This window comes from Channa argus, chromosome 1, assembly GCF_033026475.1.
Source record: "Channa argus isolate prfri chromosome 1, Channa argus male v1.0, whole genome shotgun sequence".
In the NCBI taxonomy this organism is placed as follows: domain Eukaryota; kingdom Metazoa; phylum Chordata; class Actinopteri; order Anabantiformes; family Channidae; genus Channa; species Channa argus.
The window spans coordinates 9,047,359-9,060,764 of NC_090197.1; the positions used below are offsets into that span (position 1 = coordinate 9,047,359).

Below are 13,406 nucleotides of genomic sequence, written 5' to 3' on the forward strand. Positions count from 1 at the left end.
GAAGCAGTGAACAAAACTGACCTTGGTATAGAAAAATGTCAGTCCACTACTTTGGTTCAGGCTCAAGTGTTCGATTGTATTTCCCTGACTTCTACAAATAGTGACTCTGGATACGGCCTCCCTAAACAAAAAGGATCTTCCTCTGTGACTATTGATCCCTGGGCAGGCTGAGAAGTGCTTTTTCCTTCTCATTGACTAATGCTGATGAACTGAACATTGTCACATCTCACACCCCTGCTGTGGTGACAGCTGCTAACCACCTGACCAACGCTTCTTCTGAACCCAGGGACATCAGTGGAACAACAGAGGCTCGTTCTTTCTGCCCTCATAACCAAAGGGTCCTTGTGTCCATCTGCTTGATCTAAAATCTTGTAGCAGTTTCAGAAGCATTTTGATTTCAGGTTCTCTTCCAAGAAACTTTTTGAGTGTTTTGATAAATGTTCTTTTGTTGTATTCTGGTGTAGTACTACTACATTCTTGCACGATGTGTTAGATCATGTTCCAGATATTAAATTAATTCCTGGCTTTCTGGAGCATTAGCTCCAAGAGATAATAATGCATTAATGTGGACCAGTCCACAGCTTGAGCTCAAGCACCCAAGCAACATTTTCATAGCCATCGGCGTTTCAGTCTTTGATGTTACTAGTTCCCAAAAATTATATACAAAAATCAAGCTTTTCCTTCAGGGGTCGTCACATTGATTTGGCATGAGTTTTTTTGTTTTTTACGCCAGAGGCCCCTTCCTGCCGCACCCCTCCTATTTTGTCCGTGCTTGGGGCCCTTGGTTTCTGGGCAGGGCCGCCAAGGGCCACGCTGGTGCCGCCCATGGTGGGGTGGGATTTGGGCCTGCGGCCTTCTACATCCCAACCCAATGCTCTACCACTGATTATATATATATAATATACAATCTAAGGATATAGTACAAATAGGCCTATATAGAGCCAATTATAGCCTCCTGAGACTTAGTAGGGAAACTCAAATCCATCAAAAGATTATCGATCAAAAACAAATGTCCACGACAAGACGACATGAATGAAAAAGCTGTGTCTCAGGAGGTTAAGAAAAACATTTATCTTATTCTACCATTGATAACGAATACATTCACATTTGTAAAATAAAGAGGAGCAGACCAATTATTTGGTTTCAGCTAGTATATTAGCACAAAGCAGAGGTGGTAAGTGAATACATTTACTCAAATCCTTTGCATGGCGTACGTACAATTTTGAGGTACTTGTGCTTGACTGGGGTTTTTCCAGTCTATGTTAGAGGGAAATATTAAAATGAAGATTCCGACAGAGAAGCAAAGCCATTGCAGTAAAGACTCAGTGTTGAGGAAGGCTTACTCATCTTCAAAAATGATCCACTCTGGAGATTGTTGTATGACAAACGCTGAACATTTATTAAGTTCCACCTTCCACACAAGCGGATAAGTGTTTCTCAACGTTTCCACAGGGCAAGGTAAGAAATCATTTACCTCCACAACTACACACTCAACTTTCCACTTCTACCTTGACAGTCGTTTAGCTCCAATAACTGTAATAAACATCGTTTCCTAGATAACTGGTTAGGCAAACTTCAAAAGCCGTTATGTGACGTCATTGGTTGAAGTCATCGTATACTTATAGGTACACTTCTTAATCTAACATTTCAAGACACAGAAACAAAACAGAAAAAACACTGTTGACTTATACAGTCTTTTTGTGACAGTGTTTGTGTTATTGTTATCTGTTTTTCCTGTTCTATTATTTTTTATAGTAAAGCCGTAAAATTGATGACGTAAATGTACTGTACATTTGTGGGGTGTTTGTCAATAAAGTTTCTTTTTGAAGCCATCCAAAATGGCGGAGTACGACTTAACAACCAAGATAGCACATTTTCTGGACCGGCATTTGGTTTTTCCCCTTTTGGAGTTTCTGTCTGTGAAAGAGGTACAGCAACGTTTGAATCGCATCACACCAAAATTTAATGTAGCCGTTTAAAAAGGGGCATTTATACCTGAAAACCAGATTGTAACTAGCACCGGTTAGTCTCAACCAGGTAGCCTGCTAGCAGTCACGTTAGTCCATCAGCTAGTAGCTAACGCTAATAGAAGCAAATTGCAAATTATCTAACCCTCGTTTCAGTGTTTTCTTTCATGATGTTGCTGTGACGTTACGGATGCTTTCAGCAAATTGCTCTGAAAACAGGAGATGTATTTGTTAAGATTGGCCAACTAACTTTTGATTGTAATCACTCGAACTGTTAGCATTTAGCTTAGCTAAATACTACAGAGACCGAATGAATGGACCGAATGAATGGACCGAATGGAAGTCATGCCGTTTTGTAAATACTAACGTCATTTATTCGTTATTTAAATTTAATTTCTGTACAGTTGTTTAACCAGTTAAGGGGACGTTTTCAAATTCCACCAATTAATATAAGTAGTATTTGTGTTTTAATTGTAACAGATCTACAATGAGAAGGAACTTCTTCAGGGGAAGCTGGACCTCCTCAGCGACACAAACATGGTGGATTTCGCCATGGACGTATACAAAAACCTGTACGCGGACAAGGAGATTCCACACTGTAAGAAACATAGGAGATTTATTTATTTATTTATTTATTTATTTATTTATTTATTAGTGATACGTTAACCAAACACTGGCAGGGTTGAACACATGCCTTTATTGTGTTTGACTGATTAGAAGGTTTAGATTTTATGTCTTAGACATTGAGATTTTTTTAGCAGTGCAATGTACAATTGTATGATGAAAAATGCTTTAGCTCTGAGGGAGAAGAGGAGTAATGTGGTGGCCCAGCTAAAGCAGCTCCAGTCAGAGACAGAGCCAATTGTCAAGATGTTTGAAGACCCAGAGACAACTCGGCAGATGCAATCAACAAGGTCTGATCAGCGTTTCAACTCTTTCAAATACTTTTTTTTTCAATAATTTAGTACGGGCATTATTATAGTACATGTGAAATTAACTGTGAATTGGCCGTGTATTGATCCTTTTGTTTTTTTCTCATTCAGAGATGGGAGGATGCTCTTTGATTATCTGTCAGAGAAACACAATGTAAGTTTTGACATGAAAAGTGTGTTCGTACCAATCATCCTTTTGTGTGTGTGTGTATTGCATTTTCCCCTTGTGAGGTGCATTGCACAGTGTTGTTACCATAACAACCAGCTGCCACTGTGAGCCAGCAAGACTGGTATCAAAATCTGAGAATCCTAAAACATCCAACTACACCCACCAGTGTGCACAATACTTATACAGTTATCTGCAAGTGCTTCCAAATTTGCTGCCCGTGTTTTCTTTATGTTACATACATAAGGCGCAGATATATTACAATTCCTTCTAGGTCATTAGCAGGTAGATAAATTGGTACACGCTTTCCACGTTATTGCCACTATTTTAGGAGCAGTATATTTTGTTGTCAGCAGTTTTGTCTGAAAGATTTTACATCTTCCCTAATCAGAACCATTCTTAACGTGTACATAATCTTCTAATTAGCTTTCTTTAGGAAAGAAAAAGTGAAGAGGCTAATACTTGAACAATGAATTAGTTTGAAATTAAAATATTACAACCATATTGTTTATTTGTGTCATGACCCTAAACGGAAAATCTTTCAGGCAAACGTAATATTAATTACATGTAATTTGCTGTTGTTTGGATTTTGAACATTGTACATTTTTTATGTCCTTTGCTCGTTTCTTAGTTTCGTCAAGAATACCTGGACACTCTGTACAGGTATGCCAAATTCCAGTATGAGTGTGGTAACTACTCTGGGGCTGCCGAGTACCTCTACTTCTTTCGTGTCCTGGTAAGCATCATCACATAAAGTTCTCTACAAGCTATAAAAGATGAATTTCTTTTGATTTTGTCCTGCGGTTATTATACAATTTACTCTGATGATAATACGGTCAGTCTCTTGCTCGCTGCTCAGGTTCCTTCAACAGACAGGAATGCTTTGAGCTCCCTGTGGGGAAAACTGGCCTCGGAGATCCTGATGCAGAACTGGGAAGCGGCCATGGAGGATCTCACTCGACTAAGGGAGACTATTGATAACAATGTAAGAGCAAACAGTTTGTGGCTTGCTTTTGACCTTTTCTTGCCAATATAATAAACATATTTGCAGTGTTTTAAGAACATAGAAAAGGCATGTACAACATTAAAGCTCACATCACAGTGAAGTAACTTCTCATATGTTGACTTTTTGCATCCTTTCTTTTCAGTCCGTCAGCTCTCCTCTCCAGTCACTCCAACAGAGGACGTGGCTTATCCACTGGTCCCTCTTTGTATTCTTCAACCATCCAAAAGGCAGAGACAACATCATTGAGCTCTTCCTCTACCAGCCTCAGTGAGTTACTGCATTTCCAAAAATTGCCAAACATTTTAAATACAAATTATATGATTAAGCTTTATTGCATTATTATCCATAGCTTAGAGTGATATTGCCAAAGTACATATGGTTGAACCTTTGTAGCTGTTTGATCATTTTAAACATTTGACACTACAATAGAAACGAACACATACATTTCAATTCTCGGTTTTTAGCAGCACGTATTTTATATTTTGTATCACAGCTTGTGTTAAAAAAAATGTTCCTTGGAATAAACTGATAATCTTTTAATCTGTTGTGATGGCAACTCCTGATGGTTTGTGTGTGTGTGGTTTTTAATTTTTTAAGGTACCTGAATGCCATCCAGACGATGTGCCCACACATCCTGCGATACCTTACAACTGCAGTCATCACTAACAAAGACGTACGAAAACGCAGGCAAGTGCTCAAGGACTTGGTGAAAGTCATTCAGCAGGTAAGATCAGTAAGTGGAAAGAATAATTCATATCTAACGTGCCTCAAGGGTTTATTCAAACTGTGTGTTTCTCTTTCGCTCTTGCAGGAGTCGTACACATACAAGGACCCAATAACTGAGTTTGTGGAGTGTCTCTATGTGAACTTTGACTTTGACAGTGCCCAGAAGAAGCTGAGGGAGTGTGAGTCGGTAAGAATAGCTTCCAAAAGTTTCTTCTTCTGTCTCCATGCTTGACAGTGTGTGTTTGTCATGGTGCACAGGCCTAAATCGCCCCATAGAAGTTAGCTGTCTCCTGGGACTGAGCAGTAATTTGGAGCTTCCCTTAGCTATGGTGCTCTGATCTCTTGAATCCCCGGCATTTAACTTTGCAGCTATTCAGCCTCTGCAAATCCATGTCTGACCTGATTTGCTGGCTCTTACTTTCATTCAGTTTGATTTTCAAAGTGAAACAGCTGTCACATTTGGGGCTTGGTTGCCTTCTCTTTGGAAACCCTAGACTGCAGTTTTCTACTTGTGCTCGAGGACCTTGCACATTCTCTAAACACTCTCATTCATTGGCCTTTGCTTCTCTTGTATAATATATGCAGTGCTTGCCAAGACCTCAGGCATCCTGTCAGATAGAGCGTATGCATAATGATGAAGGGGGGAAGAAAGTTCATTAAGTCATATTGTTTTCATATCATGAGTTTTCATTTACATAACAACATTTAAACACTTAAAATATGGCAGTTTTTTTCTTCATCAACAATCAACAGTGTACATGGTTTGTCTTGATAACAGAATATGAAAACTTTTTTTTTTTTAAATTGTTTAAATGACTGAGTAGTTATGGGTTATTGTGGCACCTTCTGTGTTTACAACAGCTAAGTGTTGAACGTTATTTTGTCAGAAGTGCAGCTCTTTGAGAAATAATGGTGCCACATCTCTCTTCAAAATCCCAGACAGTAATGTATTCATAAATTAAGCTTTTCTGGTGATGTGAGGTGGCAAAACATCCTATTTGATGTTTCTGCGATTATGTAAAAACACACAGAAATGTCACAGTCTCCCACAGAACACTCAGTTGGACTCATGTCTGGTTTCTCTTTCTGATAGATAAATAAATAATTGTTCAAAAGAGTGCCTTTATAAGATGCATTCAGAATAACTCAACATTAGTGTGTGATATAACCTTCACATCACATGATGGGTCTGAACACAGTTGGAAGCATATTATGCATAAATACATTTCAATGATTTTTTATATATTTTTTTTCCCCCTTTCTTTGGTGTCATATTGTGCAGCTTCTGTGACCAGATCTGTTTTTGGGACTTGGCTGTTAGAAGAAAATAGACCTATTGTCCAAACTGGGAACCGAATACAAAACAGTCTTAAGAAAATTGCTCCACATTGTGAGGTTTTGACATTTTAAGCCGGGTTTTTTATTATATGCATGCATTAACCAGGAGCTAAAAAAAAATGTCAGATTGGCAAAGTACAACAACCAAACCACAGAAAATGATTGATTGCACATCATGTGTGGTTAGTGTGTGGTGCTATTATCTTTTAAGTCGGAACTGTAGTAGACATTATCCCAGTAAAACAAGGGAGCGATTGGAAATTGTGACAACTGTCTCCTGCCTCTGATGGATGAAATGCTCTTATTTTATCACAGGTTTAAAAGATAAATAATGTACCGCTTGCTGACAGGGAATCTACAAATTATAGGAATATCATCTTTTTATCTATGCTATTTATATGTAAGTGCTTGGAATGTCATAAATCGATCATTGCATTGTAATGTCGTTTTGTTTTTATTTTACTTTAGGTTCTTGTCAATGATTTCTTTTTGGTCGCTTGCCTTGAAGACTTTATTGAAAATGCCCGTCTCTTCATCTTTGAGACCTTTTGTCGGATTCATCAGTGCATCAGCATCAGGTACACGTCTTTGAAATGGGCTCAACACATCAGAAAAATGGGTGCTCTTTGTTTGTGACAACACAGTTGCCCACAGATCTTTTGAGATTTTTTTATCTAATTGATTGATGTTGTGTAATAAATTTAGCTATTATTGCTTTTTTAGATTTAAGTCATGTCCCGGTTTTTATTTTTGAAAGATTTTAAGCTTATTAAACTGTATGTAATAGCACTTTGAGGATATTTACCAAACTGAACCTCCCCCTCTCATCTCTCTCCACACAGCATGCTGGCAGACAAGCTCAACATGACGCCTGAGGAGGCTGAGAGGTGGATCGTAAACCTCATCCGTAACGCCAGGCTTGATGCCAAGATCGACTCCAAACTGGTGAGGCTCTGCATTCACTGATCCACCTTGACTCATTTGAGCTACAAATCACTAAGCCTGTCATAAACAGCTCTGACTGTACTGCTGCTTTGTGTAGTTCTATACAGGAGCAATGTGTCTGTTTTGCTCTTGTCAGACCAAAAACGGCATCCAAACCTTGTCAGGACGGGCAGCGCAGTGCAGTTTAAATCAGCCTTACAAGAAATTTGCTGACTTGTCTTTCAGGGTCATGTTGTGATGGGCAACAATGCAGTGTCACCGTACCAGCAGGTCATTGAGAAGACCAAGAGCTTGTCATTCCGGAGCCAGATGTTGGCAATGAACATTGAGAAGAGGGTGGCCCACAGCAACAGGAATGAGGTAGAATGAGAATCACTTCTGGTCAGCCTGTGAATTTTACCGTGGAAGACATGTCGAAGTTTATCTTGTGTGTTCATCAGAATCTGAAAACCAAACTAACAGAATAAAAGTGTCGGGTAAATAGATGTGATCATGTAAAAATAGCTCAAAATTGTATTTAAGGACACTAAATAATAAATGTACTTGGTTACCACTAGGGGGTATCAGTCCCAGACCCCGTTAATGTTCTCTTTAATCCAGCAATGCCAGTTCACCTGTTTTACATTAATAGCTTGGGTACAAAATCATGAAAAGAAGTTTGAATCATTTTCCAAAAAAAATGTAGAAGTAGTTTGAACCATCAAAACTGTTTAGCAAAACAGCTTTTCCAACATTTTGAGAAACCACTTGAAGTAAACATGTTGTGTTGTCAGTATGAAGTAAATTCAACATTTTTTCTAAAAGCTTTTTCTTCCTTTAGACACCTAACTGGGCTGCTCAAGACACTGGCTTCTACTAAAATGGAACCACAACAAGGAGGATGCAGATGGCTCTTCACATATTATTAAAGTTTTTTTATTGTGTTCATAATTTTTTTCAGTTTCTCAACCATTATCATATTATGAAAGTTTAACCTCTGCAATTAAAAAAAAAAAGTCATCCAAGAAGAGGCAACTAGTCGTACTTAATCATCACCCTTCACTCCGATTTGAAGATATTTATTTCAAGTGGACAGTATTTCCCCACAAAAATGTATAAATTTGGAGTTGGCTCGATTTTGGTTTTATTCAGCATCAACATTCAAATTGCTGGAGCTACAACAATTGCAGATATTAACATTAAACGTTTTGCCTCTTTTAAAGAAAGTGATCCATCTCTTTTGCTCTATTAATTTTTGACCCATAGATGGCGCCTTTGGCTCATTTTTGTTTTTAGTTTGTTTTTGTTTTTTTTCAGACAGTTGAATTTTAACATCTTTGCCAGACAGCAGTTCCTAATTCAGTGTTTGTGTTTGTCACAAAAGAACAGACGTTCACTTTGAAATTGGACACAAGCATATTTTGATCATAAAAAAAAAAAAGGAAAACTTTGGAAAACTAAAGACAAAACTGTTGATGTAAAGTAGGAATTGATGAAGGAGATGAGGCATCAAAGATGTCACACGCTCCACACATTTTAATGTGTCTTTTATTTATTGTGACCTTGTAAGTGCTTTGTCTCGTGCAATTAAGGTTTAACCACGCTTTATTTCAGAGTATTGATTGACACTACTCAGCCTGCCCTGTTTCAGGATGTCCTCAGCAAATATTTGACTTCTCTAGAAGTGCTGTGAAACAAGTTGTGAGTACATTAGCATGCAGCCTCCAGTGCTAGGCTGTATTTATAAGCAGTTGGGTGAATAGTTTTTGTCAATCAAGGTGTTCCTGCTCACATCGGTCTTTGTGGGATTTAATCTAGTTGGCATTTCTTTCCTGTTGGGGAACCAGACTGCTTACTTTGAAATATTTACAATAGGTAATTACTTTAAAGAATAGCACAAGTAGCTGTGTTGAAACAACCATCCCTCGCTCAGTGCACAAGTTACAGCTGGCAGGTGTTCAAGTAAAGAGGGAATAGTGCCCTGGGCGCATTTTTAAGTCGCCCCTCTTTGTCCAGCCCTTTTTGTCCATGTGAGGTTTCTTTCTGAGGTTGTAGCCGGGGAGTGGCTGACTGCTATGTCAGCTTCAGGAACTCCTAACCACTCCTCCACTCTTTTCCTCATGCAGCCACACACTTCCAGCTCTCAGTAAAACACAACAGACACAAACACACAGACACACTTGACACACACAGAGCTGACGTGGGCTGAGGTCTGAGCAGGGCTCCTTCAGGAACAGCTGGTATCCATCTGTGGTTGCTGTTGCTCCGGCTGCTGCTGCGGCTGCTATAAGCACAGTAGCTTCACCCCGTTCATGCGCTCTGCTGCAGTCACACTCAGGGAATCAGACTGAGGAGACAGTGAGGCTGTGCTGGTAACAAGCAGCGTGCTCAGCAGCCATCACCATGGATGTCCTGACGGCCTGGGCTGTCACAAATCCAGCTGTGGCCCGGCTCCTCTGGGTCCTACTTCTGGTGCTGGCCACCCTTCTTGTCTGGGTCTTCTTTTGCTGCTGCTACAGTTGGAACCAGAGCTCCTCGCCCTCCCTGGAGAGGTACCTTGAAGGTAGGTGGGTCTTCACACACACCCCCCCCCCCCTTCCTCTGTGGGTGTGTGGAGGCCTGTGATTGGCTAACAACTACGCTGCTGCTGCTGCTTAATGTGAAGTTGTAACTTCAAGTCAGGCTCTAGTTTACTAGAAGTCAGTGGAAATACTTTTCAAATTTTTTCTCCAACTCCGGTTATTGCAAATTGTTAGTGTTTCCTTTCCAAGACTGCAGTAGCCACATTTTCCAGAAACTGCCAGCTAATGTTGGCTAAAGCTTCATTTTGTGGTTGGAGCAGTGACTGTTTGAGATGGGCAACAGCACATTAAGAGGACACAATGGTTCTTTTCATACTCCTAAGTAGAATAATTCACGTTTAATTTTTAGGACACCGCTGAAAGCCGTCACTGGCATATTTTTCCATCCACTTTCACGCTCTCCACCACCTAAGTTAAACAAGATGTTATAAATTACACTTCATGCAATGTCATGGGTCAAGAGGCTGTTCAATCTATAAGAAAGCAAAATGTGGTTCCATGCAGTAAACAGTTACCGCTGTCATCTTAGCTGTACTGGATAGTTTTGGAGCCATAGTACTGAAAAGAACTGCATTGAAATGACACTGTGCTTTTTCTAATTTTCTACTGACCATAATTTTTTCTCTTTTGTCCCATCTACAATTTTTCCATACAGTGATGGTAAAACACGACAAATCTAAGGCTCCTGCTCAGGTGAGACTATTGTATAGGAGTGAATTTTGTCCCTGTGTTTAACTGCACCATAAATGCCAACACTTCATTCCTGAAATATCTCACAAGACAGTTCAGTTTTCATTATCACTTTTGTAGCTTGTAAGTCCTACGTTAGACTCCAGAGGTCCTCATTTACTTGCACTTGTCTTCATCCACATAATGAGCGGATGATGAAAACGAAGAAACAACCAGTTTGACAAGTTCGTTATCACTCTTTCAAAGCAAACTGTGGTTACGTATTGGTATAATTGTCATTATAATTATGCTTGCACAAAGAGAGATTGCATTTAGTTTATGCAGAGTGAAAGAGTGTTTTATTTAAGCCACGCTTGTGTGCCAAATTAGTTTAATGTGGAATATTGCAGAAATATTTATCAAGGTAATCAGAACAAACAGATGTGGGTGTTTAAATATTCATATATTGCATGCTTTTTATTAAATTAAAAACAGGCTAACACTCATCATTTTTTATGTTTAAAATGTTAAGAACAAGTCGCAGCAGTCGTGCTGCTCTGAGGCTGCAGTGATGTTTACAATGTGCACCACAGGTTAGAGCGGAAATAAAATGCTTCTCCCTGATGACGGCAGAGAGTTCAAGCATCACTTGGATTGCAATACTAGTTTGTAACATGATTGTCATATCCAAAGCTCATGGAAATTCATCCAGTGGCTATTAAAACATTTAATGTAACATTAGAGTCACTAAACTCACTGGACAACGAGTACGGAATGAGATCTAACTTAATGTCGCTGATTGTACATACAGCATAGCAGTGATTCAGCCTGCAGTAGATCCTGTTTTTATGCTTGATGTTCTGTCTCAATAATAAGGGGAAGTGAGGCATTAAATGTTTCCAGCGTGAACAACAGGGGTTTTACTAATACAAGAGGAACTGAAGCACAGAACAAAGGACATTGTTCACGTTAACGACTTATTCATTTGAAAGCTTCACAAAGGGTGTGAGGAGTAAAGCTGCAGGCAACACACAACACTGGTGCACAGTACACGCTGACAACAACATAAATACAGTCTTGTTCCATCAATAATTTACTCATATCGTGCAGCTTTACCTCAATTATATTGAAGTGTGCTCATGTCTTACCGAGTGATCTCTAACTGTACTGGCCTCACTCAGTGTATTTTGGCACAGTCTTATGAGTGTAGTTACAGACTGGAGCAGCACTGTGCAGTCATTGTGTGCGATAAGTTGGAGCAGCTCTCTGAAATGCCTCCATGAGTGAAGTCCTTTGTCCCGACTCGCATGCCAACAAAGGTCCGTCTCCCTCTGCAGCAGTCAGACGATGGACAAAGACGTCAGGTCTCTGCCGGAAGGACAGAGCTGCACACATCCACCACCCTGATGTAGTTACTATAGGCAAACAGGCTTTTAGGACATTTGGACATTATAGCCAAAACACACAAGTGCACAAATTTGGAGAAGTATAAACTAAATCTAGTGCTAAAACTATGTGTATACATGTTGAGCTTTTTAGGGAACAAACCAGGATCAAGGTAGTGCAGTTACAAGTTGATAAGACAATCAAAGGCTGTTAGGAGGGGGGCTGTAAATATTCCCATCATGACCCGGGTCTGCTGGTGGTTCAGAGGTTACAACAGAGCTGAGGAGACTGAAAACTCTGTTTCCCTGCACAATGATTTCCTTATAATTGCATGTGATTTAGAGGTGACCAACAGAGAGGCCTGCGTTTTTGTTTCAACTCTGAAAATGTCACTCACACACAGTTTTAATTCTCTGAACTTTACATCCACTCTTTTCAGAAAACTATATTGCCTCAAAACTTCCAACCGCTGATAAATGACACTGCACGACTGTTCATCCTAAGAGAAAAGAATCCTCTTACCATCTGCTGATGAATGAGCTGTTAAAACAGCCACTGCATAAACACGTTCTACATAAAGGCTTACGACATATGAAGGGTCTACAGAATATTCACATGATAACTTCAAATAGAATAGTTACATTTTCAAATGTGTGTTTTGCCACTTACACTAAAACTAGCCACATTTTTCTTCGGGGAATTTCAGCTGCAGGAAAAACAAAATGCCATTTGTTTACCTGACAGTACCAATCATAATCACAGGCCTCTAAATAAGAAATGCTTTGTCTAGCTCAGTCAGTGCATGCAGGATATGTAGAGCTGTTATTTTTAATTGTGCCTGCTCAACTAAACTTATGTTATGTTACAGTAATTTATTTTTGGCTCAGTGTTCTGTGTCAGAATGCTCCTCTGAAACATTCTGCACACTCTCCACAGAAACGTTGACCAGATATACAAGTCAAAAATGTAGACGCAATCAACTTTTAATTACATTAAGTAGATACAAAACACTGGAATATTTAAAAGCAGAATTTCATTTCAGAAGAAGAAAAGGGCCAAAGAGAAGCCGGCCCCCTCAGTCCCACCAGAGAAATTGGTGGTAAACGAGTCTGCGGCCCTTGGACAGGAGCCGCCATGTCCAACAGTGAGAAAAAGGAAGAAACGAGCTGTTAAAGCCAGGATGGAAACTGCCACTGCAATGAAGGTGAGTCATTGTTTCCTAGTTATTTTTCAGGGTTCTAAAACTTTTCATTCACTATCCAGTTGGCAGAGTTATGGCTTATTGGACAGTGATGACTCAAAAGCAGCATTTCAAAAGCAAAAATATCCAACCGCCTGTTGGTTTTTAGGCTTTTAGTTCAATTACCAGTGACGTCACTTTGCAAAGGCTGAGATCACATGTAGCATCTGTTCTTATCAGTTTAATGTCTGGTACTTGTGGGCGTACAAAGACACACAAAAGACTTAATTTACCAAAGATATAAATTATTGATTCCCTTGGACCTGAAGAACTTTTATTGTACTTTTTTTTAATGTCACTTAAAATATATAGAAATATAAAGTACTTAGTACTTAAGGAGATTGAATCGTATAAGAGGGAAGGCACAAATGAGGTCTTTGGATGTCGAAGTTGGATTATTGTATTTTCCATCATTTGTTTTAGAGAAACAAAAGCACTGGTAGTTGATCACAATTCACTGGAGTAATGTT

At 39.4% G+C, this 13,406-nt stretch overlaps 2 protein-coding genes across 8 annotated transcripts in view; both read left to right on the forward strand.

The window, feature by feature from the left end:
* Positions 1 to 1,801: 1,801 nt before the first annotated feature.
* Positions 1,802 to 8,089, forward strand: eif3eb (eukaryotic translation initiation factor 3, subunit E, b). Its single transcript, XM_067492817.1, has 13 exons — positions 1,802 to 1,928; positions 2,448 to 2,565; positions 2,764 to 2,881; positions 3,011 to 3,053; positions 3,697 to 3,801; positions 3,925 to 4,050; positions 4,214 to 4,338; positions 4,669 to 4,795; positions 4,883 to 4,984; positions 6,604 to 6,713; positions 6,978 to 7,080; positions 7,306 to 7,440; positions 7,901 to 8,089. Exons 1-13 carry the CDS (start codon positions 1,839 to 1,841, stop codon positions 7,937 to 7,939), a joined length of 1,341 nt encoding a protein of 446 aa, XP_067348918.1. The 5' UTR covers positions 1,802 to 1,838; the 3' UTR covers positions 7,940 to 8,089.
* A 1,358-nt stretch (positions 8,090 to 9,447) lies between these two features.
* pleca (plectin a) overlaps positions 9,448 to 13,406 on the forward strand; it is a 93,454-nt gene continuing 89,495 nt past the window's right edge. For all 7 annotated transcript variants that reach the window (XM_067490412.1, XM_067490597.1, XM_067490693.1 and 4 more), the window contains exons 1-3: positions 9,448 to 9,622; positions 10,297 to 10,334; positions 12,739 to 12,900. In XM_067490412.1, coding sequence (XP_067346513.1) covers positions 9,463 to 9,622; positions 10,297 to 10,334; positions 12,739 to 12,900 — 360 coding nt within the window. In that variant the 5' untranslated portion in view covers positions 9,448 to 9,462. The remainder of the gene's footprint in view (positions 9,623 to 10,296; positions 10,335 to 12,738; positions 12,901 to 13,406) is intronic.

What these genes read in the sequence shown, in the direction of transcription:
- eif3eb (XM_067492817.1), top strand. Translation starts at nt 1,839, where the DNA reads ATGGCGGAGTACGACTTAACAACCAAGATAGCACATTTTCTGGACCGG. An exon ending in GGACAAGGAGATTCCACACT is followed by an intron (nt 2,566 to 2,763) that starts GTAAGAAACATA and finishes AAAATGCTTTAG; the next exon opens with CTCTGAGGGAGAAGAGGAGT. An exon ending in TGGTGAAAGTCATTCAGCAG is followed by an intron (nt 4,796 to 4,882) that starts GTAAGATCAGTA and finishes TCGCTCTTGCAG; the next exon opens with GAGTCGTACACATACAAGGA.